Below are 24,665 nucleotides of genomic sequence, written 5' to 3'. Positions count from 1 at the left end.
TAACCCAACGGCCGACTGGTATAGGAGACCCAAATGGCATTTGGTTTTGTGCTTGAACTCGAGTGTGATTTAATTAAGCTATGGCTATTGTGACTTCATGCGATTGCGGTTATTTGAATGTTCAATTATTTTATTTAAGTGCATACCATTTTTATGCAGCAAAAACCTACGAATGTATATGTATATATGTACATATTTATGTGCATATATAAATACTTTAGTTAAGGTATGCAATAATAATTACTTTTCGTGTAAATATTGAAATATTCTTACCTACATCCTAAACTAACTTAAAATCTTAATTGAATCAAATATTTATGGGCATATATGAGACTAGCTAATATACCGAATTAAAATTAAAGTTTCCATGAAATTGAATTATAATATTTTTACTAGCACAAATTGTTGGATGATTTCTAACTTTGTTGTGGAAATGAGTTATTTTATTATAGCATTAAACAAATAAACTAAAAATTCAGGTATGTTGTATAAACAAAATAAATGATTTATGCTCGATTTTAGATCTTCTGGGTAGCGCTAGGAGCAGCGCATATAGACGGTAACCATTTCTTGATGCAATATTTTTGGGGCTTTAGCACGGAATCGATTAGGCGATTCAATAATTCAGATTCCTTCTGCAAATTAGCCAACCGAATAGAACAATCTACAGTGCGTGGCGTTTGGAAGAAGTCATTCATTATTTCTATTAACCATTTATTTTTATTCTCTGTGACTTGAACAATATGTAGCAAGTCATCTGCCTTCACATGGTTGTATTTCGGCAAACCCATATGGAAATCGGCCACGGCTTGTTGGGTAAGAAATATGCTATTTTTAATATAATTAAAAATTGCAGGGCATTCCTCATAATTTACGGCACGCCGCTTAATTGGAGTAATATGCTTCTTCAATTTATGCAGACACTTCATATAAGATTCATATTCACAATTATTGCCGTCCTTATAGAGCCATTCTTCGGCTAAATTCAGCTGCAACATAATCCATTGACGTTTAAATTTTTGAACATATTTTTCCAAGGAACCATCTTGCAACTTTCTACGCATTTCGTAGATAAATCTTTCTAAATTATTTTGTGCATTAATGCGTTTTGTTTCCTTGCGATCTATGGCCATCATTTCGGCTTCTCGTCGTTTCCATAATTTCAATAGGATCGAATTGTTTCCAAATGACTTTGTTGTTAATTTTATTGCTATTTTCTCAGTTGAAAATACTGTCATTTGCAGAACGGATGCTGAGACCACAGTTACTATATTATCGGAATTAATTACGATTTTAAGTTGAATTACTTTTACTTCATTGTTTTCAACATGATCTCCAAATGTAAAGACCCCCATATTTCGATCCGCATATGTCAAACAGACAGTGAATGGTATCCTACACTTGATGGTAACCGAACGAGTAAATGGTGATTCATGAAACTTGTCAAAAACGGGAATTTTTCCAGAAGATAAGCCATCGTTCCATAACAAATACACATCAAAGTTTAAAGTATCCGTAATGGAAAATTGTCGGACCCTAACAGTTGGGCATAACATGGCGCACTGTATAGCAGCACCACGTGAGACAGCTTCGTCTTGATTTAACCTAGTGGTAGCAGAGATTTTAAAAACCTTTTCAGCTATAAGCTTTACAGCTGGAATGCGTGAGCTGCCCCCAACTAATTCTAATGCAGATATTTGGTTTAGTTGCAGTCTTGATTCTTTAAGCAGTCGCCTAAATGTCTGTTCAACGCGCTGCAAAATTTTTGCACAAATTTGTTTCATTTCACTTTGTTGCATGGAAGCGCCGATATCCATGTCATCATTGTCAATATTTAATGGCAATTTAGTGGTAGTGATAGACATTTCCTTTTTTAATTTCTCCACTGCAGTCAATAAACGTAAATAGGCACGAGCATTTGACTTTGGATTGATTTTAAAACGCCCTGGAGCCCGTCCTTGCATGGAAATGCAAAAATGATCGGCAAGGGCTTTATCAAAGTCACGACCACCAATTTGATCCCAAGCACTGGCGAGCATTTTTAAATTATCCTTGGTAAAGCAACAGGCACTCACCTGCAGGGACGAATGACCAAAATCAACGAATATCACATTATGAGGCTTCTCAGTAAACATGTCATTCCTATAAAAACCGTATGCCAAAGCTGTTGCTGTTGTCTCATTTATCAGGCGTAAAACTTTAAGACCAGCAATGCGAGCTGCGTCCAGTAGGATAAGACGCTCGACATTTGTAAAAAACGTCGGACAGGATATTACGCAAGTTTTGACTTTGGATTTTAAAGAAGCTTGTGATATCTGCTTCAGTTTGGTAAACAACATACTCGTCAAAGATTCAAGTCCAAAGCATTTACTTTGATTCAAAAACTGCACAGAAAATGCAATTCTTCCGTCACCTAATTCAGTTACATGCACTGGAATACGTCTAAGTTCTGTCCGAACATATGGATCCTCTATAATACGTCCAAGGAAAATCTTAATTCCGGAAACAGTGTTTTTAATGTTTGTTATTTGCTGATATTTGGCAGCAACGCCAATAATACGTTTCTTATCATTAAAAGCCACATATGAAGGAGTGCTCCGGAGATTGTAATCGTTAAGCAGCATCTCAATGCCACCACATCGTGTTGTTGCGACACGGCAGTTCTCATTACCGAAATCTATTCCAATACCAGACATTGTTATAAAGTTTTTTTTCTGTTGAATTTTTAGTTTTACTATTGCTGACTTTTGACCTGATAAACTTTGTGAAAAATTCTCTATATAAAAGGCTACTTGATTTCGTTAGCAGTTTTCTGTTTATACAATATTTAAATTTGGTTTTAGTAATCTTAGAAATCATTTTGCAATCAAACTTAGACAAATATCAATGAATTTTTAGTATTATTGTCACCAATATTTAATAATTCTTTTTTGGAGAATGATGAAACTCATAAGAGAAAAAATAAACCAGATGGGTATTTGGGCTTTTATTATTTTCTAACTCAATTATTTGGTGCGAATGTTATAGTTTGCTCTTTGCTTAGTCCCTTGGGTGGGTCATGGTGGTGCAATCAATTAGAGTGCTCGGTCATTTCAGCACTTGACATTTTCTATCCTTTTGTTTGGCATTCCTGTAAGGGAAAAATGGGAAACCTTTATCGTTTTGCCCTCACAACTAATAATTAAACCCGCATGCCATTGTTACGCCCAGCCAAGCGCGTTGGTATTGCAACTAAGTTGCCTGCTGGACACCTTCAATCTGTCTGGTCTATTGTTTTTCTCTCTCTTCTGTCTCAGACATATATATATTTTATACATACATATATACACTGGCACTCTGTGGCCTTCTAATTGATGTAACAAGTGTTTGGGCCATGTATCTGCCAGAATTTATAAGTGGCAAAAGAGTCAGCAGAGACAGCATAGTCAACATTGTCCAAGACCAGACCAAGACGACGCTTGTCGATAGTTGGTATGTATGTATACGTGTGTGTATGTGTGTGTGTGTGTGGGGTCAGGGGGCATGGCCAAACCAACAGCGTAGATTCTACCCCCTAAGGATTCACACCCAATACAAAGCGACACGTAACAGGGGCAAGAAGTGAGACATAGACGGCCAAGTGCTGATGGGCCCAGACAACTGCGATTCAGCTTTAGTCTCAGCGTCAGCATCAGTAGTATAAGGCCCAACTATGGCTTTGGCTGTTGCTTGTAATAAATTTGCTGCCAACATGCAATACCCCATGGGACAAATGCCGAGTGACTCAGAATCAGACTCGGACTTCGGTTTTGACCCCCACATTCCTGCTGCTTCTTTGCTCCATAAACTTGTACTGACTGGCTGGCTGAATAGCTGGCTTTTGTTCTATCCATCGCTGATGATGTCGGTTTTGCCGTGCAAAGCCACAAATTGCCACTTGGCTGCCCGCTCGTGCCAATCTGCTGCAATGGACTGTTATAGTTGTATTTCCTATTATTGTTGTTGTTGTTGTTGCTGTTGATGTGTAGGTGTGTGTGTGTGTGTGTCTGTGTTGGTGTTGCTTTTCTCTTCTCTGAATAAATCTAAAGAAATAGCATTTAATGTCGATTTGCAGGAGATTAAGATAAAAAGGCATTGCATTGCATGCTGTACACCGACAGTTTTAGCTTCAGGGACATGGGCATTCGTGCGGCTTATCGATCTTGATTTTCCTTCATTGTTCAATTGACCGGTTGGAGCAAAGAATTCTAGAATGGCCAGCTCGTAACTGCCACAAAACAAGTGACACAATCAACACTTGATAAAACAAACACTTCTAAATTAATTAAATTGCAAATATCCTTGAAGCACTTGGACACCAAGCAGTCACACACACATACATAGTTCATACATAGAAGTATGTATATATATACAACTATATAGAGTTGTCAAAGTTCTCGTCAATTGTATGAATCTCTCTCCATCCTTCGTCTTCGCACATCCTTTGCTCATCCCCTGCTCAAAGATAATCCTGGCCATCAATAATGCAAACAGTTCTTCCTGCTGCTTCTTCTGCTGCTGCTTGAAGAGCAAAGGAGTGAAAAACACTCTTGCCCTGTTTGCTTTGCCTTGCAGTTCTCTTATGCTTTTGCTTTTGCCATGAAATAGTTTTGCTTTTGTTTTTCCATTCTTCTTGCAACTACTACTACAACATGTATTTCTTTCACAGACTCAGAGTCCACCTCCGCTTGAGGCCGTTGTTGAACAATTTGGCCAAAGATTTCTCAAGTTGATGCCAGAGTTTGGGTTCAACTTGAAAATTAAATGAAATATTTTTGAATAACGCTTATGCAAATGCAATCAACAGACTACAGAAATTTTGGTCAACCAAAAACAATGCAAGAGGTTGAAGTTCGTTGTCAAACCAATCAAGCAAGCACACAACACACCGCCCACAACCCACCACTAAAAAGATATATGTATACATGCATATACATACCTGCCACCCATCGAACCGCTGGCATTAAATTTGTGGTTACGGTGGTTATGGTTGCATTTATGTAATTCGTGCAATATAAATTATGGGCGCATGTTAATTTTTCCAATCGCTTAATGAGCGGAAGTGGTCATCATCATTATATCAACAGCAACTTATACAGATTTGAAGTAATGCGGTGATGGGCGTGGCATAGTCAGGTGTTTCACATTGCATTGCATAATTAATTGCCATTAGGCGGTTTTTCAAGAGCGGGACTAGAAAACTAATGAAACATGTGGGCTGGAGGATGTGGGATGTTGGGTGGTTGGGTGGCGCCTGTTAATTTGTAAAAGTTTGACCCGTTCATTGTGTTGAAATGTTGAACATTTAATTTATGGCGACCAGCTGTTAAATGTTGCACTTTGTGTGACAAATAGCTTCCAAAGTTGCATATGCACTTTGCATTTTTATGCAAAGGTAATTAAAAAACTTCTCTGCCAGCTCTGAAATGTATGCTACGGTTTATGGCCAGGTGTCGGTGAAACGCTTGGAAAACGTGAAACATAAAACTATGAAAATGAAACATGACTCTTCCAAATTGGCCTCATTAACACTATCAAAATAGGTGAGAAGTTAAAAATCTACCCATGTATATACATAAATGAATAGCAATTGAGGTAGATTTTCAATGTTGAAATGTATATTGTATGTATGAGAAGAGATTTCAAAGGCAAGTATAATAGGCTGTTTTGTTTGAATTGTTTACATATATATTTATTAAAGGTAAATGTGATCTATGATTTTTATCCTCGTTAGCACGACCGATTCGCAAGCTCGTTCAACCCAGACTGACTCGACGCTCTCTCGTACTTCGCTCTCATTTAGAGACGAGCATGTTCTCTCTCTGAGACATGAGAGAGAGGTACTACCGTCTTACGTGAGCAAGCCTGCTACAATTCGGCCGTCCTGACAAAATAAGATCTCCTGATCTTGGGTGGTATACATTATTTCATATCTTACGAGCTATACATTTTTTTTGTTTATATTTTACAAGCTATTACATACATTTTTTCTTTTATTTATATCTTACATCAATTATTAAAACAAAAGCTTATGATTACATTAAAGTCAACTATTTCAAGTTCTTAACCAGGGCTTAATATTTTGGCCACACCATACTCCCTGATACGGGTTACGGGAAAGTTGAAATCCCTCTACATCTTTCAGTAAAAATCTGTTGTTTTTCAGGACTTTATCTACTACATATGGTCCTTTGTTTTTTGGTATTAATTTTCGAGATATTCCCGTTGTACTGTCGAAATTTTTAACCATGACATAGTCCCCTATTTTATATTCTTTTTGCCCTGTTCTTTTACTATTGTAATACCTTTCATTGTATGCTTGTGCTTTTTGTTGGTTTAACGCTGCATTCTTTCTTATCATTTCAAGGTTTATTTGATTTTCTGTATTTCTTAGCTCTTTAATCTCTTCTTTCAGTTCGTCTGTAACTACTCCTCTTTGTTCTATGCCAAATAACATTATACTGGGGTACTGTTTTATACTTCTGTGAATTGTATTATTTAAAGCATACTCTACGTTTTCGACAACCGTATCCCAGTAATTCCCCTTATCTGGATCTGTCAACTTTGCCAGCATAGGCCCTAGACTCCTGTTTATTCTTTCTACTTGCCCATTGGCCTGAGGGGAACCCGTTGCTATTTTAACGTGCTGCACCTTTTGTTCAACCAAAAAAGATTCGAATTCAGACGAAGTGAAACAACTCCCTCTGTCAGATATTATGCATTTCGGCCTGCTATAACTTCTAAAATACGCTTTTAAAGCATCTATTGCTTCTTTTGTTTTTGTGGTTTTTGTTGTATATAGCCTAACGAATTTCGTAAAACCGTCTACTACTGCAAATATGTGTTTTTTAGACCTTCCAGCTTCTATTGGTCCATAGTGATCGATATGGATTAACTCGAAAGGTTTATCGCCTTTCGGTATACTGTTCAGAAATCCATCGCCTTTGCTGCATTTAGGTGAGAATGCTATGCATCTCAGACAATTTTCTATATGTCTCGTTGCTTTATCCTTAAGACTTGGGAACCAATAACTTTTGCCTATTGCGTCCAACATTTTGTCTCTACCTACATGGCCTAATTCGTCGTGGTATTTGTATAAAACGTGATTTTCCATTTCTTTTGGAACGTAGAACAATATTTTCTTGTCATTGGACTTTCGGTATAATACTCCGTTTCTCATTTCAAACAATTTGTGCTCTGATTTTTCTAGCATTTCCTTTATTTTTTTTAGTTCTAAGTCTTTTGCTTGGCAAATAACTAGGTTGTGCTCGAAGCTATTCGGTTCTATTACCATGATATTGGTGCATCTGCTTAACGCGTCTACGTGCTGCATTTGCTTCCCTGATCTATGCGCTAACTCGTAGTCGTACTCTTGGAGTTCAAGGGCCCATCTCGCGATCCTAGGGTTTAATTCTATCTTATTTAGTGTAAGAGTCAGAGAATTGCAGTCAGTTAAAATTTTAAATTTCTTTCCTTGGACATAAATCCTAAATCTGCGCAGGGAGTACACAATCGCTAACGTTTCGAGTTCAAAACTGTGATACTTCGACTCAACCTCGCTTGTTCTCTTCGAAAAATAAAATATTGGGTGTAGTTTTTTATCCGCTTTCTTTTGTAATAAGACCGCCCCAAAACCTAATGCGCTTGCATCACAATGAAGCTCTGTATCGTCTCTGGGGTCATATATCGCCAATACTGGTGCTTCCAATAGTATTTGCTTCAAGTTGAGAAAGCATTCTAATTCCTCTTTTCCGAATTGAAATTCTTTGTCTTTTTTCATCAGGTCGTACATAGGTTTAGCGATTATGGAAAAGTCTTTTATAAATCTTCTAAAGTAGGAGCACAAACCTAAGAAACTTTTCACTGCGTGTACATTGCCTGGCACTGGAAAGTTTTTTACTGCATCCAAACCTTTATCGTCAGCACATATTTTGTTTTCTGTGATTTTATATCCCAGGTATTTTATACTTGACATGAAAAACTCGCATTTGTCCATTCGTAGTCTTAATTTGTTTCTTACTAACCTATCAAAAACTTCTTCTAGAGTCTGTAGGTGCTCGGTTGTATTTGCACTGGCTATCATTATGTCATCCATGTATACTAGGACCTGCCCTTTTCTGATCATGTCTTCAAAAATTCGGTTTATAAACCTTTGGAAAACATGTGATGCATTCTTGATCCCATTGGCATTCTTAGGAACTCGTATTGACCAAGCGGCGTGATGAAAGACGTGTATTTTACTGACTCTTTATCGACGAATACATGAAAATACCCATTTTTAAGATCTAATTTGGAAAAAACACGTTTGTTGACTAGTCTGTCTAATAGATCGTCGATCAATGGTAACGGATAGTTGTCCTTGATAATCATCTTGTTCAGTTTTCGGAAATCTATGCATAATCTGATGTCCCCTGTTTTCTTTTTCACTAACACTACTGGAGACGCATACTCCGAATCGCTTGGTCTGATAATTTCTTCTCTTATATATTCATCTAACAATTTCTGTAGTTTTTCCTTTTCAGAATATGATAACCGTCTTGGTGCGTAACTAAATGGTTTGCAATTTTCTAGGTTTAATTTCATTTCACATCTGATATTCGGTTTATCCGGTCTTTGCGCATTCACATACCTATCCCTGACTAGCTTATCAAAACTCTTAGCCTTTTTATAATCTATGTTTTCACCGATCACGTATTCTGGTTCTGGGTTTTCATTGTCGATGTAAAAAATTTCTAACATTCTCCTTTCAAAGTTATCTTCCATATTTGTTTCAGACTCACTACGGGGTTCCTTTAATTTAATTTCTTCAATCCTATACTTTTCCTCATTTGTACCTTTAATGATATTCTTTTCAAACTCTAAAGTCATTTCTTTATCTATGCATGTCCTTTTGTTAATAACATTGTATTCAATAATTTCCTTATCTGCATTAACATTTTCTGTATTAATTTTATCATTTGCACTAATATTTCCGTTTTCTGTATTACCCGTTACACTTATATTAACAATTTCATTTTCCATATGTTCTGACGTCAACATTCCAATTTCTTTAAAATTAACTTTTCTTACGTTATCGTGGCTTTGAGAAGTAAGTAGCGCACTTTTTTCAAAAGAATCTAAATCTAATTTAAGATTACATGATGTCAAAAAATCCCTTCCAAAAATTACATCGCGACTCATAGATTCGTCTGGGATAACGAGTAAATAAAAGTAAATCTTTATTGAATTTTTCACAACGTAACATAGTAATTTTCCAAATGTAATGAGAGGACTTCCATTTAGCCCTTGATAAGATTGCTCGACAGAATAAAGATATGAATGATTAGGTAAATGTTTCTTCTTGATTAAGGAAACTGGACTCCCCGAATCTATGAGGCACGCTGCAATAAAGGAATTACTTGGCGAATCTACAAAATGTATAATGAATTCTCTTACGAAATTGTTGCTGCTCTGGTTCGTACGGTTGAGTCCATTAGTTTCACGGCTGCCCTTCCTATCTGGACATTTGGCCGCCCAATGCTCCATGGATCCACAGATGAAACAAGAGCCTGGTACACGGTCCGGCCTGTTGCAGTCCTTCACCAGGTGTCCTCTAATGTTACATCTACGACAGCGCATCTCTTGGAGCTTGTTTGCTCTGCCAGTTTCGTTTTCATCTTTAGCTGCGCGTCGAATGTCCTCTAGATGTATCTCAGCGAAAGCAGCTAACATCTGCTTAGGGTTGGCGAAACATTGGATCCGTGCTTGAGTGCGTAATCCCTTGTCAGGTATACCCTCGATAACTTTATCAAGGAGCTCCTCTTCATCGATGTTAATATTGTTGGCTAACATTAGTTTGTCGTCCAGATAAACTGCAAACTTTTCGCCAAACTTCCAATTACGCTGTTCGAAATGACGACGCATTTGTGACTTGGACATCTTCTCTCCAAAAGCTGCCATTAACTGTTCGCATAGTACTGCTACTGGCTCGCGAATACGTGTAACCTCCGAATGAAGCCATGAATGCGCCTTGCCTTTCATCTTGCAAATGAATAGCATTCGTAAGTGAGTGTTGCCTATGTTATACACTTCACCGATATTTTTAAGCTGAGCCACCCACTTTTTGGAGCACGATTCGCCATTGAAGTCCATCAATACTTCCTTCGCCAGTGAAAAAGCTATACCCATCGATTCGCCGTTTGAGTTGCCAGAGTATTGGTTGGTGGCTTCGACTGTGGCGTTGCCATTGATGGGAATGCTGCTGTCATCGATATTCTCATTAGCTACGTTGTTATCGATAACATTGCCAGTGGCGTTGCCATTGTTTTCCGAATTCTGGAAAGATCTGCCCAAATCGTGGCCATGCTCGATTCTAGGAATCAGCAGTTGAAGTTGTTGTAGTAATTGTTGAACCAACGCGACATCGTTGTTGTTGTTGAAATTGGAGTTTACCGCTTCTTGTTGTACGCTTCTCGGAATTGCGTCGCCAATTGACGCTTCATTTAATTGGTCTGGGTTAGGCATCAATTGGATGTCGTCTAAATTATGCTCTGAATTATCATGTTCGTTCCAACCAGGTGGGGCAAGACCACGTGTTTCGACTGGCACACTATACAGACGAAGCACTAATTCGTTTCTTGAGCCGTTTGTTGGCATGTTTAAAGTTGATAGCCATTGTTTTAGTTGGTCGAGGGTGAAATCGGATAGTTGAACTGCGTTACTCATAGTTTTGGGTTAGGACCACTTCTGATATTGTAATAGGCTGTTTCGTTTGAATTGTTTACATATATATTTATTAAAGGTAAATGTGATCTATGATTTTTATCCTCGTTAGCACGACCGATTCGCAAGCTCGTTCAACCCAGACTGACTCGACGCTCTCTCGTACTTCGCTCTCATTTAGAGACGAGCATGTTCTCTCTCTGAGACATGAGAGAGAGGTACTACCGTCTTACGTGAGCAAGCCTGCTACAAGTGGCAAGTAAAATTAAAATATTTTTTTGAATAGAATTGGCTTTGGTTTAAATAAATACATAACGATATCAGATTAAATCAAGGCTAAGCAATCTTAAATTTAATAATGTCTATCATCCACCATGTTATCCGCTTAAAGTAATACTATGTTTATGAGTAAAATGATGACCTTTCAAACTCTAAATTTGGGCCACGATTTGGGCACGCTTTTATTTGTGGAATTTATATTTGCCTTGACTACCTACCTAGCGGTTGCTGGGTTTCATTTTATTTATTTTTGTGGTATTAAAGTTCCTGAAATCAAGAGCATTTCAGATTATTTTATGATGTTTTTACAATATATTTATTTGTAAGCCTCAAAGTCACAATATTCTTCAATTGAATTCATCTTTCTATTGCGTCGAAACACAATTTCATGGCATTTAGAGCAGCTTTTGTCGACTTGGTGACGTAAATTAAATTAGTGTCAAAAGAGCATTGTGTGTGCCTGCTTGAGTGAGTCGCTGAGTAAGTGAGTGAGTGAGTGATGGTATGTGTGTGGATGGGTGGCAAGTGTAAGTGTGTGTGTGTGTGTGTGCTTGACACGACCGACAAACATAATGACCACCAGAAACGAGTCACCAACATACTGACAAAAGCCAAAAGCAAAAATTGTATTCAAATTATGCTTGACATTGTTTCAGCATACATTTTCCATTTTTTTTTTGTTGGCGCGCCAAGACAAAAGCTGACATTTAGCCCAAGGAGAAAATGAGAAAAAAACAACACTACAAAAGAGAGAGAGAAAGAGATAAAGAGAGAGAGAGAGTGAGCAGAAAGAGAAGTAGAAACTTTGTGACATTTTTTGGCGCGCACAGCGGAAACGTGCAAAACTGGCAAATTTATAATGAGCCGCGGGTTCAACGCCGCGTGGCAGCCAGAGGCAACATTTTCTTTTGCTCCGCTAAACACTAAGCGTATTTGTCGTTTGGCTCTTCTCGCAGCTAAGGCAAAATGTTCCCCACACGCAGGCAGGCAGGCAGGAAGGTAGACAGGATGGTAAATGAAGTGGGCAGAGAGAGAGAGTGAGAGAGAGAGAGAGATGCAAGATTTGAGGCCGGCATCTTCACGAGTTTGCTTAGCTCTGGCTTTGTGCTTATGACTAATACCGAAAAATGCTTTTAAGAGTTTCATACTTTGATTTATTGGCCATGTATTTATATATGTACATAGATATAGGTATATACAAATATATATATGTACATACATATATATCATCCTTACCAGGAAGAATGGCCTTTCCCCGTTAAGTATTGAGAGTTTATTGCCAAAGCATTTGCATTTCAAATATGCCAAGTCTAAAAGAGCCAGAGCCAACAACACAAATTGATGTATGGGATTGAAGTGGTGCCTGGCCGTCGCTTGCAAAATGCAAACTCAATTTATTGCATTATCGATATTAAATGCCGACAGGACGTTGCGACGGTCGTGCTCTCACCAACTGGCACACCCTTCCGATCTCTCTCTCTCGCTCTCTCCCCTACTGTGTAAACCTGCATCTGTCTGCTGTTGCTGGTGTGTCTCTCTTATTTCGTTATTTAAATTTAAATTTTAATGCAGACAAAAGAATCGTATTGTTTTCACATCTCTGAAAATGTTGTTGTTTCTCACGCATAATAAATATATTTCCGTGCTTAATTGCGATAACGCTTCACCTTCTATGGGACTTGAGTGCGAACAACAATTTATTTACTCTTTAAAATTGTTAAATTTACCCACACCTTTTTGCTCTGCCTCTCTCTCCCTCTCTTCGTCCATTTGCCAATTGTTCACAAACTTGTTTGTGCCAAGTAATCAGTTTTGTACCTAGCCAACAATGAGCAAAAAAAAAAAAAACAAAACAAATAGGGGGAAAAGAGTTACCCTGACTTTGGGTGGGGGTTACGGAGGGGTTAGGCTGCTGACAAGTTCACTAACTTTTAATGCGGCTCACTTAAAAGTTCTTGGCCGTAGCTGCAACTCAGCTCAGAACAGAGTTCGCTTTATTAAAAAACAAAAACAGAAAGAAAGATGAAGCGCAACTTGACGCCATGTCAACGCGAAACAATTTTCCATACAAAATGTTTGGTGCTTAAGTGAAAATATTTGTTGTCTTCACAGTATTGCGCAACTATTTGGTTAGGTGTGAGTTATTATGCAAGTTTGCCATTATTATGAAAAAGTTCCTCTGAAATTCCTTTTGTTTTTCCAGATGATCTGCTACAAGCAGAAGATCATCAGAATGTCTGAATCTGTTTTTTTTGCAGACTTTCAGAATGATTTTAGTATGCAAATTGAGCAACTTTTTGTAAAAATTTAAAGAGAAAGAGAGACCACAAATGATATAATACTGATGGATCAAAAAACGGATACATTGCTTTCCAAAAATAAATCGCAATGTTAATGTAGATCATGAATATATTATTTTCCTAACTACTTGCATACAACTCATGTATGTTTGTATGTGGCAAAAACTTTTTCATTTATTTATTTTCGAACGAAACTTTAGTTTATTTCAAACTTTCAATATCAATTTTAGGAATCTTTTAAATCCATTATGATCCAACTTGTATGTACTTGGTTTGTGAAAATTATTAAAGTGACAGACTTTGGTCAAGCGTTAGTCCCATGTAATTAGCACATCAACTTTAATTCTTGGCAATTTGTGACGTTTCCCTTATGGGTAAAAACTCTTTCTTCACCATCCACAAAATGGACTAATGCTATTTTCATTTTGTGTGCAATTCAAACAACATTAATGTCTGTAGTATGCAAACATCAACTCAGAGCGAACAGAGAACAGCTCGAGCAAACGAAGCGAATATGAACAGAGTCAAGTGCACATAACCAGCATCAGGACAAGGACCAAGACCAAGAGCAGGACCAGGACCAGGACCAGACGACACTTGGTCAGCCAGACAGTTTGGCCGAGCGAGCACTTGGACACATGTAATAATTCAATTGTGTGAACATCTATTAAGGAAGATTGATGACAACGGGTGGTAGAAGGAGCAGTTGTAGTAGCAGAAGCAAAAGCAAGCCATCCATGCTTCAGTCCATGAGGCAGTCGCTTGTCAGTTATCCAGCCAGAGTTGAGTCCGTGTCGACAGTATACAAAAAAAAAAAAAAAAGAAATACACAATAAATAAATAAGTGAACGAAAGAGAGAGATAGAGAGAGAGAGGCAGAGGGATATGAAATTGTAAAGACTTCAGTGTGTGAGGAATCTATCGTACACTCGGGGCATTGCGTTTCCTTTATTCTGCTTTTCAATGAGCATCACACGAACATACATACATATGTATGTATGTAATAGTAGTTGAGGTGTGTGGCGAGTTCTCTGCTCTCATATATATAGAACAGCACACCGCAGTATCGCATGTCAAATAAACTCTGTCAAATGGAAAATAATTCAAGCTGGGTCAACCAGAGCAACCATTTTTAAAGTGTCCCTCGTTGGCTTTCGCTTCTCCCCACGTGTTCTTTCTCTGATGACTGCGGCAATATTGACTTACTGCCGGGCATTTTCTACCTTATTAAGTTGACATTGAGGCAAGCTTAAAGAGCGCGGTTGCAAGTTTAAAGTATGCCAGAGGATGAAAAATAACGGAGGGAGAGAGAGAGAGCTGGAGTGGTGGCTCCCTTTATGGCAATACGCTTGAGTGCCCTCCTACCCAACTGGCAAAAGAAAAGAAAAGTGTGCGATAACTGGAAACAAGCTGACATTTATGCAGTTTGCCCAACAAGCCTGCAGGCAACTGCTCAAGCATGGCATACAACATACACATCTCCATCTCCAACGCCATCTCCATTGCCAACCATCTCTCAGCTCTAAACAGGGTGGTACATATTTTGCTGTTTCAGCAGCAACGGCGACTGCAACTGTGGCAGCAACAAAGCCAATACAAGGAACTAACGAGCTTATTTCCAGACAGCAGGCAGCACATCGCACTCAAGAGCCTGGCGGCTACATCACATGCATGATTGACTGCGCAGTTGTGCAGCGCCACCGTGAGAGAAGAAGGGTGCAAGAGCGGGGAAAGAGGGGAAACTCTTGCACGACCGGGAACAGGTGCCGGCATCGATTGTCATAAACTTCTGTCACATGTCTTGAGTTTGAAGCAACTTTATCTATAAGTTTTTTGCCCCACTATTCCATTTTTCTAGCACATGACAACAGCTCAAGCAACAATAACAACGACGACAACAACAACGTAATCTTCAACCTTTAGCCAATTAAACTAAGTTCAGCTAATAAGGGTCACTCAAGGCAAGTGGGAAAACGATGCGTATACGTAATATCAGGTCAGGTAGAAAACAAAAAAATAAACTTGCATTAATAACTAAAAAGTGCAGTGAACCAGGAAAGTGAGTTTTTTTCCTTCTCCCCTTCGTTAATTAAAAACTCTTTGGCGAGGGATGCAACAAAAGGTTGCAACTTGTTTAGTTGCCAACCAAGCAAAAGAGGGGCACCAATGTTACAAGGCTAAGGTAAACATTTTCATACAATAATTAAGCTTTGCCATTTCGTCTAGTAGTTGTAAGAATTTTAATCAAGTCTTTAAAGCTGAAACTGATTCAAAGATTATTTGCGTGAATTATTTAAATGGAACAGAAATATCTCTACCGGACATTAATTAACATTAAAGATTTCCATTAGGAACGTTTGTTTTTTATAGTGCATCCCTAGCGAAATTTTGTAATTATGAGAAGCTAGGCAACCACTTCATTCTATTTTTCCTTTACGCCACAATGAGCTGCATAATACGATAATTTAATAAACTATAATTAATGAAATTCTAGTGCAGTTATGCCGTTAATGGCTGGCAGATAGGTAGGTAAGTAGAATAGCACGTAAGCTAGAAGTGTGAAACAGGAGAAAGGATTAAATAGAACAGGGCTTTGTTTGCCGTTTCCTTAGTCCATAATACGATTCCCTACTAAACTCAATTGTATTCCGTTTCCAGCAGCTTAATCGACACACGCACAACGATGAGCAACAATTAAAACAAGCAATTAACAGACGATCAAATTGAGTGAGCTTCTTTCCATATATCCTGAACAACTTTTCCTTTGCTCTTCTCCGCACGGCTCTTTGTATGGTTGAGTTTTATGTTGGGCTTGTGAAAACCAATGCGAATACATGACAAGAGCAAACAAGAAAAACCAATAAAATGAACTTGTCATAAAATTAACGCATTTATAAAGCAAACAATGCGGGATTAACAAACGCAGCAACAGAGAAAGGCAGACAAAACAGACGGACAGACAAAGAGAGAACAAAATGATGACAATAACAGAAACACTCTGGAGGGGGGGGCGCCCGCCCTATATTGGGTGGCATAAAAACTGCGTCGAACTGTCGAACTAAAGCCATTTATAGGCCATTTTTATTTACATGATGCGGATGAGTTGCGTGAGAAATAACTGCCACTTAATTTGCACAAGTTCTCCATGACAAGCTGATAAGACAAACATCAGCACCAAATACAACAACAACTACAACAAACACAGTAACAATAAACCAATGTTTATGACAGGCACACTGGGTGTCATAATCAACTTGAAAAGAGACAGAGAGAGAAAGAGAGAAAGAGAGCGTGAGGACTCATTAAATGAAACATTCATTCAAAATTAAAAGCTTTTTCAATTTTGTATTAACTATTTTTTGTAATGCATTATATTAACTGATTAATTTTATTATAATTAAAATCAAATTCGTATGCCTAAATTTTTAAGTTTTATTATTACTTTAGTTAGTAAGCCAGTTCCCAATAGATCTAGAAGTAACTCTAAAACTTTGCATTTTAGTTCAAGATTAGTATGGCTTATTCAGGCCGTTTTTAAAGTACATATGTCCCTTTTGCATTAGCAATTTGAGACAAAATTAAATTCTTTTTATTCAATTAAATTGCTTTCCATAAAATAAACCATAAGGGTAACACTTTTTCGACTTGAATAAATGCTTTAGAGCAAGTTTATAGTCGAGGAGCATGCCAAAAGTGATTTCTGTTTTTTCTTTCTTTTAGGTTTTATTTTGTTGAAGTTATGACGAAGTTGTTGGTCGGTTGGTTGGTTGATTCGTTGTTGGTATTGTTGTTATATGCACGACAGCTGGCGCACACTTTGCGCCTTTTGCCCACAAATTACTGCAGTCAAATTGATCGATTGTCTGAAAAGGAGTGACTGGGAAGCCAATGGGTTTGCTTTTGCAATGTAATTGAGTCGATTCTCAAATAGAGCCACAAAAAAGTGAGATGGAGAATATGCGACAGCAAGGAGTGAAACAGACAGACAGAGAGATAGAGAGAGAAAGACAGAGTGAAGGAGGGAGATGAGGGAACTTTTATGATATAAGGCAAAGGCAGTGAACTGTAGTAAGCGATTTGTTGTTGTTGTTTTAACTGGTATTGCATGCCACAAACACGCATACACAAACACGACCAGACTTTTCTCTCTCACACACACACACACACACACACACCCAAACGAATTGAATTAAATTGGATTCGTTGAGTTTGTGTAAACAAAATTTTAATGTCTTTGTGCTTTTGAAGTCATTCACTCAAACTGAAGTTGAACCAGAGGAGAAGCTACATACCATCACACAAACACACACACACACACATACACATATGGTAGAAGACAAAAGCAATGGCTGGCAGGGAGTGGGGGTGTATGGAGTAGGGCAAGAGTCACCATGATGTTGATATGTCTGACATAAATTTCATCAACTGTCTAAGTTAATGACAGTAAATTTGTTTGAAAATTGCTTTAAAATGGCAGGGCAACCAAGCAGCGCAAAAACAGAGAGGAAACATTTGGATCTGAAAGGAAGTAGGGGAGATGGTACGGGTTGGTTAGATGGTTGGTTGGTTGCCTGGGTTGTTAAGGTAGGCACAAAGACGTACACACACACACACACAGCTTAAGAGGGCAAGAGACAGAGAGAGATAGAGAGAGCAGAGAATTCACTGGGGCGCCATGTCGCTGTGACAGCCATGTGCCAAAGATGCTAGCGCAAAAGAAGTAAAAGAAATGACTGAATCCAACGAAATGTGTCATGATAACTCAAATAAAGAATGGAAAGGCAGGCACTGCTCGCAGGTTGGGACCCAATGCTCATCCGCCTCGCAAGTCAGTCAGTCAGCCAGCCGCGAAATGCAAAAGGCAGGCAGGAAGCAGCAGCACATGAGGCCAAAGAAGAATCAAAGAAGTGCAAAAAGGATATGCCAACCCAGAGACGAACTTATTACGTAAAAGTGAATTTATGAAGTGAAACGAGTTAAATGCCAAGCTTTTATACAGACACACACACACACACACACACACAGACACAAAAATAAGAGATAGAACACTAAGGGGCATAAACCAACAAGAACAACAACAGCAAAAGCAAGAAATCATTTTAGCTTGTTTTCTCGCCCCCATTCCAATTTTTAATCTGATGATGTCAACACAAATTGTGGCCTCTTCCGCTCTCCATTTCCATTTTTAACCCTCAAGCCGGAGACCGCAGCCAAAAAAAAGGAGCAAAAAAATAAATGCCAAAATGGTACTCAAGGACTACACAAAAATTCTCTGCCTGCAAAAGGTTAGACGGCGAGTGTCAACTGAAGAGCTAGCTGGCTGGAAGGATGGCTGGTTGCCTGGCTGGCTGGCTGGCTGGCTGGCTTACTCGCTCAGCTGCGAATGCCGCGCACCACTCCACACCGTGCCACGTTAGAAACTGCAACTGCAACAGCAAGCAGCAACTGCGGCCTTGTAGTGTCACTTACAGCACATAAATTTGCGCGGGTTTTATTATTTTTTATACTCTGCATTATACAAGTGCAATTTGCAGTTGCCGCTGGAGGCGAAATCCTGCAGAGGGTGTCATGGCAACCAAGTATCGTGCTAATGTAAGGCACCACAGCATGAAGGATACATTCCCTACATAACTATATACATAGATACTTCAGTATATATGTATGTACATACCTAATAGCTTATAGAAGAAATGGCAAGGAGTCTTACCAAACATTTGGCTTTCCTTCGCACAGGTAACTGAGCAGTCCATAGAAGATGCCACAAGATGCTGGCAAATCAAGTGAAGGTCATACGAGTTGCCCAATATAGTCAAGAGTCAAATGAATCTGACATATCTGTTGAAGTTAAATTAGGGGAAATTATAAAGAAAATTAATAGTAGCTCTATTTAAGGGTCGAAATGAAATTATAAAAACTAAAACTAAATAAGATGGAAAAAGAAAAATACTTGTAAGTTATATAAATAGAACCCTGATAACTGAATTATGACAGGTCAATGCTGCGTATACGTGATCAATTGTAAAGCATTTTGTTGTAAGGATGCCGAACAAAATATTTTCAATTGGTTTGTAAAGGTTAATAAAATTTAAAACATTTGTTACCGAATCATGAACCAAAGTTAAATTCATATATTGCATTTTTGTTAACCATATATTTTTATAATTATCTTTGTGTGCTGCTTAATTGAAATTAAAGCTTATATTAAAGTCATGAAATCAAGGACTATATCTCTGTTTGCCAATTTGCCGTGCACAATGACAAGTGAGTTTTATGCAGATGGTTGATATCTGTCTAGCCATCGGCCATATCTGTCAGATGTCCCTACCATTTAAAATGGCCACCATCCCTAGGAGTGTCTCTCTCTCTCTTTCTGTCTCTCTCTTTGTATGGTTGGAAGGCTGCCTAAGCACAGCGCAATTGCATTTAATTAAACAAGAAATCGAAATGCAATTAAAACATGCAAACACGACCAAGCAGTAGAGTCGAAACCGGAGAAGGAATTCGTCCCTGATGCGCTGGTTGCTTGGCATGCCATTGCCAGCGGTGTCTTTGCTAATAGATACCGTTATGGCAACATTCGCTACATGCACCTCTAACCTCCCTTTTCCCACGCACACACAGCCAGCAGCTGTATGTCCAGGAGCATGCCAAAAGTCAGGGGCAATTCCTTGTGTGTCCCTGTGTGTGTATATTCACCATATCTAGTTTAAATTATCGGCACCCACAAGTATATCAAATTTACGGCACCCACGGTGCATGCATAACAAGTTGTGTCTGTGTGTGTGTGTGTGTGTGTGTGTGTGTGTGTGTGTATATATGTGTTTGGAGTCGCCGCAGGCAACCAGTGTGTAAGAGGTAACAAATGCAATACAAAGATAACAATGACAGGGCCCCAAACAACATTGTCCAATTAAATTGCATTTTGGCCGCATTTTCTCTCTCTCTTTCTCTCTCACTCGTTCGGTTGCCTCAAATTATGGCCAGTCAGTTGAATGTATTGGCAAATGCCGTTTATTAAATTTTTTAAATCAATAAACAACACACCAAAAAAACTCAAAAAAAAAACAAGACTGAAAAAGGAGACAACAGAAGACGATGCCGGCGGCCAAAGGAACTGAAATTTAATGAAAGTATCACAATGATTGGTTTCTGCTAGCGACTAAGCAGCGAGACAAAAATGTCCAGCATAATGAATGGCATTGGCAAAGACACTGGGCGCCATTGCTATGGTCTCATCTTCGTTGTCCAAGTTGCATTAGTCGCCAACATGGAAATGCTATATATAAGCCCGGGTGGATGCAGGAGCAGAGTAAAAGAGCCCGGCCTGACAGGCAGCTTAAATCCTGCCGAAAGCAGGAACAGCAGCAATAGCAGCAGCGGCAGCAACTCAAGCAAGATGCATTGTTGGCGTAGAATTTAATTTTAGTTTAACTTTGTAATTTATCGATGCCGTATGTCGTAGAGCAGCTAAAGCTGCTCCACGGTTCCCTACCTCAACCAACCCTCTTCATACCCAAGGCAAACATAAAAAAGAAATGCTTGCTGGAACTGCAAGAAAAATTGGGCAGGGCTGCCTCCCGACTACCTTCATTAGTGTTTTGTTTGGCTTTGGCTAACCATGGGGGCAGCAGGCAAGCAGTTTTTGTTTTGATGTGGGCAAGGAGTTTTTCTATTTTTATTTTAGGGTTTCTTGTTTTCCTTTTTTTTTTTAGTTTTTTTATTCTCTTTCTCAGTGCGAAATGCATCCAAGTTGGCATTGCAACATCATGACTAACCCACACAATGATCTTCTTGCTCAGTTCGAGTTGTGAGCTCTGAGTCTTGCATTTGTCTTCATCGACAAGCGCCAAGTTGCTAGCTCTTTTCATTTTTCTTTTTGGTCGCAAAAAGTTTTGTACCATTCTTTTCTCTTTTGCTAGTTTTGCCAAGTCTGTCAGTGGGCATCAGTGGCTAACTCGTTTGTCTTTTCGGTTCACTTTACGTATACGTAATGACAATTAGAATTGACATACACACACATAGAGAAAGGGAGAGAGAGAGAGAGAGATAGAACAAGCAGGAGAGAGAACGAGTAGGATAGAGATTAAAACACACCAAAAAGTTATCCCAGCTGCTTCTGTTATTGTTGATTGCATCTAATCCCAAAGATTTAATAGTTTGATGTTGTAGTTTTTACCCCCGCATCACCAAGAACAACTCCTTTGTCATTAGCCCATCCCATTAGCTCTTAATGAACCAATGGAAAGTACACGACCAAAAAAGGGAATTTCGAATAATGAATGCCCTATTTTAGGGCTCACAATGGATAGAAGAATTATTAGACACATATAAAAGATTTTGAAGTTAATCCAGTTTGAGCTGAAAGAAGGTTGTCAAAACAACCAACTTGTTAGGATTTTACGTAAATAGCTTTGTAAAAATTGGAGTGAAATTTTACAATCAAAAGACATTAATTTACATTTAACAAATAACGTTTAAAGAACTTTCAAATTGACAAAGAAATACTTGAATCAGGCAAGTTTTCGACAAGCTGAAGCCAATTCTGACTTCTTAATGATAAAAGAAAGTTATTTTTATTTCAAAAGCACTTTCCGATTTCATCAAATGAATAACTTCAACTTGTCGACATTCCTACAGGAAAATACTCTTTGACCAGTAAAATAGAGATATTTTGGTGTACGATTTTCAACTTGTTAGCAGTCACATTACGTGCTTTTGCTCTTATTTTTGGGGTGTCGACATACAACACTCTTGCCCCCGCCCTCTAATCAGTGCTGTGAGTGTGTTTGCAGCTCTTAAGAATACTTTCAAGTGCACTTGAAACATTTATTCCAAGTAGTTCAGGCCAATTAATATGCTCGCATTACAAATATGCGCTCAATTACGCATAATTAGTCAAGCACGTGTAGGCATCGCCCATGTCCATCTGAGAAAGTCATGTGAAGGGTGGTCGGTCGGTGGGAATGGGTGACTTTGCCATTTGGTTCCAGACTGTCTGTCATGTACATGAAAATCCAATTTCGCGTGGGTTTCATTAGCAACTCCAGCCATGACGAGAACGAGTGAGGAGAAAGACGTCTAAGCAATTTCGCCTTTGCGCTGTTATGCCACAGAAAAGGACGAAACCGCAAAAAATAATTAAGCACTCGGCGACTTTGGCATTTGACAATGACAGGGCACAGGACGGAGAGCTCAGAGTCCAACGAAAAGTGGAAATAAAAGACGATGTTATTGAAAATATTTGCAGCCTTTCTTCCTCTTTTTCCCCTTTTTTTTTTTGCGTTTTTGTGTTGTTACGACAAGAAGACTACGCAAAATTGAAAATCTCATGCCTACATACCGCAGCAGGAACGGGAGCAAACATGTGTCGTTTAACATTTAGCCAGAGGCATACGCGATATTGGTTTGCTATTGAGTTGTATTTCTTGTCTGTCTATATGGCACTCAGTCAGCCAGTCATCCAGTCAACCAGTCAGTCAGTCAGCCAGCCAGCCAGTTTGTTGGTCGCAATCAAATGAAGTGAAATCGATGTGCTGCTGACTCTATTCATATGAGCCATTCTACATACTACATACTACAGGCGAGCGGCAGGCATGCGGGCAGCTGTCAATGTGTCTATGGAAAGCGTGTACAACGTACATTTGAGTGGATTTGCTAACTGATTTTGTCATACAATCGAATGGCAGCGGATGCCTCATGCCGGCTGCTGATGCCAATGCCGATTGTGGCACTCTCTCAGTCTCTGACTCTTGACTGTCCAAAGTATGTGTGTGTGTTTGCCAGTGTTTTATGCTGACAATCGAATTTGTTGACGTGGCTGGATTATTACTTCATAAGCAGGATGAACCCACAAGCTATGGCAAACAACAGCAGTAGCAGTAGCAGCAGCAGCAGCAGCAGCAGCAATAGCAGCAACCAAAGCATTGTCAATTATCAGCAATTTCTTTGGTCGTGCCCCGCCTCCTTAATAAGGCAAACCCATTAAGCATTTCATTTGATTTTCGCATTGCGAATCTCATTTGCCAATGGCATTCATTTTCTATTACTTAGCTGCCTGGCTAAAGCTAATTTTCGCCCAAAAATAAATTGGAAAATCGTGAATCAGATGCGATGATGTCAATTGAAGAGCATCAGCGCTAAGGTGCGTGTCTGAATTATCATAATGAACTGACAAACCGTCAAAATCAATCTGATCTAACTGCCAGTGTGTTAAGTGCATGACAAAGGGCATCCAGCTTATATATATGTATATGCGATTAAATTTAGAAAATGTTTAGAGAAATATATTTATTTGCTATCACTAACCATAGAACACATAGATGGGACAAACTCATGATTTTTTGATTGCAAACGCTAGCCTAGTCATGGAACCCCAGAGAGCTTCGGGAAAACCCGAACGTTCGTACTCTCAATGAGAGCGTAAAGTGGGGAGAGGGCCAAGCAGCTACGAAAAAATTTCAGTCTAGCACAGACTACCGAACGACGAAGGCAGGCCTATGTCGCTTGTGATTTCGTTCTGTCTATGTATGTGTACACTCATCGGTACATGCTCAGACTTCGTAGTGTGTGTGTGACGTGAAGTTGTACAACATCGCATTTCAACAGCTCGCTCGACCAAAATTTTTCATTTTCGACAAAACAGCGGCAATGCGAATAGGATATGCCCCTGTCGAAAGAATATCAAGAAAAATTGGCATCAGCTACGTTTGTATCCCGGTGGCTGTGACGATAGAGTGTTCGCTTGGCGATCTGAATGTCCCTGGTTCGGTTCCCAACTCGAAATCGTCGGCTTAAATAAGGTTTTTTTTTATTTTATAATTTTGTTTTTTTTGTGGATTTTTTGTTTCTTTATTTTTCTTTTTTATTCAATGAATAATATTCATTTATTATTTATTTATTTATTAAAAAATAGAAAAAACCATATTGGTCGGTTCCGAAATGGGAATCGAACCAGGGACATTCGGATCGCCAAGCGAACACTCTATCGTCACAGCCACCGGGATACATACGAAGCAGATGGCAATATTTCTATATATTCTTTCCACGGGGGCACATCCAATTCGCATTGCTGCTGTTTTGTCGAAAATTAAAAATTTTTGTCGAGCGAGCTATTGAAATGCGATGTTGTACAACTTCACGTCACACACACACTACGAAGTCTGAGCATGTACCGATGAGTGTACACATACATAGACAGAACGAAATCACAAGCGACATAGGCCTGCCTTCGTCGTTCGGTAGTCTGTGCTAGACTGAAATTTTTTCGTAGCTGCTTTGCCCTCTCCCCATTTTACGCTCTCATTGAGAGTGAGAGCGTTCGGGTTTTCCCGAAGTTCTCTGGGGTTCCATGACTAGGCTAGCGTTTGC

General features: G+C 38.9%; 2 protein-coding genes across 4 annotated transcripts; both read right to left on the bottom strand.

Moving 5' to 3' along the window:
- Positions 1 to 421: 421 nt before the first annotated feature.
- On the bottom strand, positions 422 to 2,771 carry LOC6647193 (heat shock 70 kDa protein 4L). Its single transcript, XM_023178705.2, has one exon. It carries the CDS (start codon positions 2,694 to 2,696, stop codon positions 519 to 521), a length of 2,178 nt encoding a protein of 725 aa, XP_023034473.2. The 5' UTR covers positions 2,697 to 2,771; the 3' UTR covers positions 422 to 518.
- A 6,436-nt stretch (positions 2,772 to 9,207) lies between these two features.
- On the bottom strand, positions 9,208 to 10,958 carry LOC124462111. 3 transcript variants are annotated; one of them, XM_047013525.1, is made up of 2 exons: positions 9,454 to 10,958; positions 9,208 to 9,398 (listed from the first exon to the last, which is right to left on the bottom strand). In XM_047013525.1, exons 1-2 carry the CDS (start codon positions 10,720 to 10,722, stop codon positions 9,387 to 9,389), a joined length of 1,281 nt encoding a protein of 426 aa, XP_046869481.1. In that variant the 5' UTR covers positions 10,723 to 10,958; the 3' UTR covers positions 9,208 to 9,386. The 3 variants fall into 3 exon arrangements, with proteins under 3 accessions (XP_046869481.1, XP_046869480.1, XP_046869482.1); XM_047013524.1 differs by having other exon boundaries at positions 9,208 to 9,386; XM_047013526.1 differs by having other exon boundaries at positions 9,208 to 9,371.
- Positions 10,959 to 24,665: the final 13,707 nt, after the last annotated feature.

This window comes from Drosophila willistoni, chromosome 3R, assembly GCF_018902025.1.
Source record: "Drosophila willistoni isolate 14030-0811.24 chromosome 3R, UCI_dwil_1.1, whole genome shotgun sequence".
NCBI classification, from domain to species: domain Eukaryota; kingdom Metazoa; phylum Arthropoda; class Insecta; order Diptera; family Drosophilidae; genus Drosophila; species Drosophila willistoni.
Note: the sequence above shows the minus strand (reverse complement) of the source record. Positions and strands in the feature narration are given on the sequence as shown.

What these genes read in the sequence shown, in the direction of transcription:
- LOC6647193 (XM_023178705.2), bottom strand. Translation starts at nt 2,696, where the DNA reads ATGTCTGGTATTGGAATAGATTTCGGTAATGAGAACTGCCGTGTCGCA.
- LOC124462111 (XM_047013524.1), bottom strand. Translation starts at nt 10,722, where the DNA reads ATGAGTAACGCAGTTCAACTATCCGATTTCACCCTCGACCAACTAAAA. An exon ending in ACCAGAGCAGCAACAATTTC is followed by an intron (nt 9,387 to 9,453) that starts GTAAGAGAATTC and finishes CGTGCCTCATAG; the next exon opens with ATTCGGGGAGTCCAGTTTCC.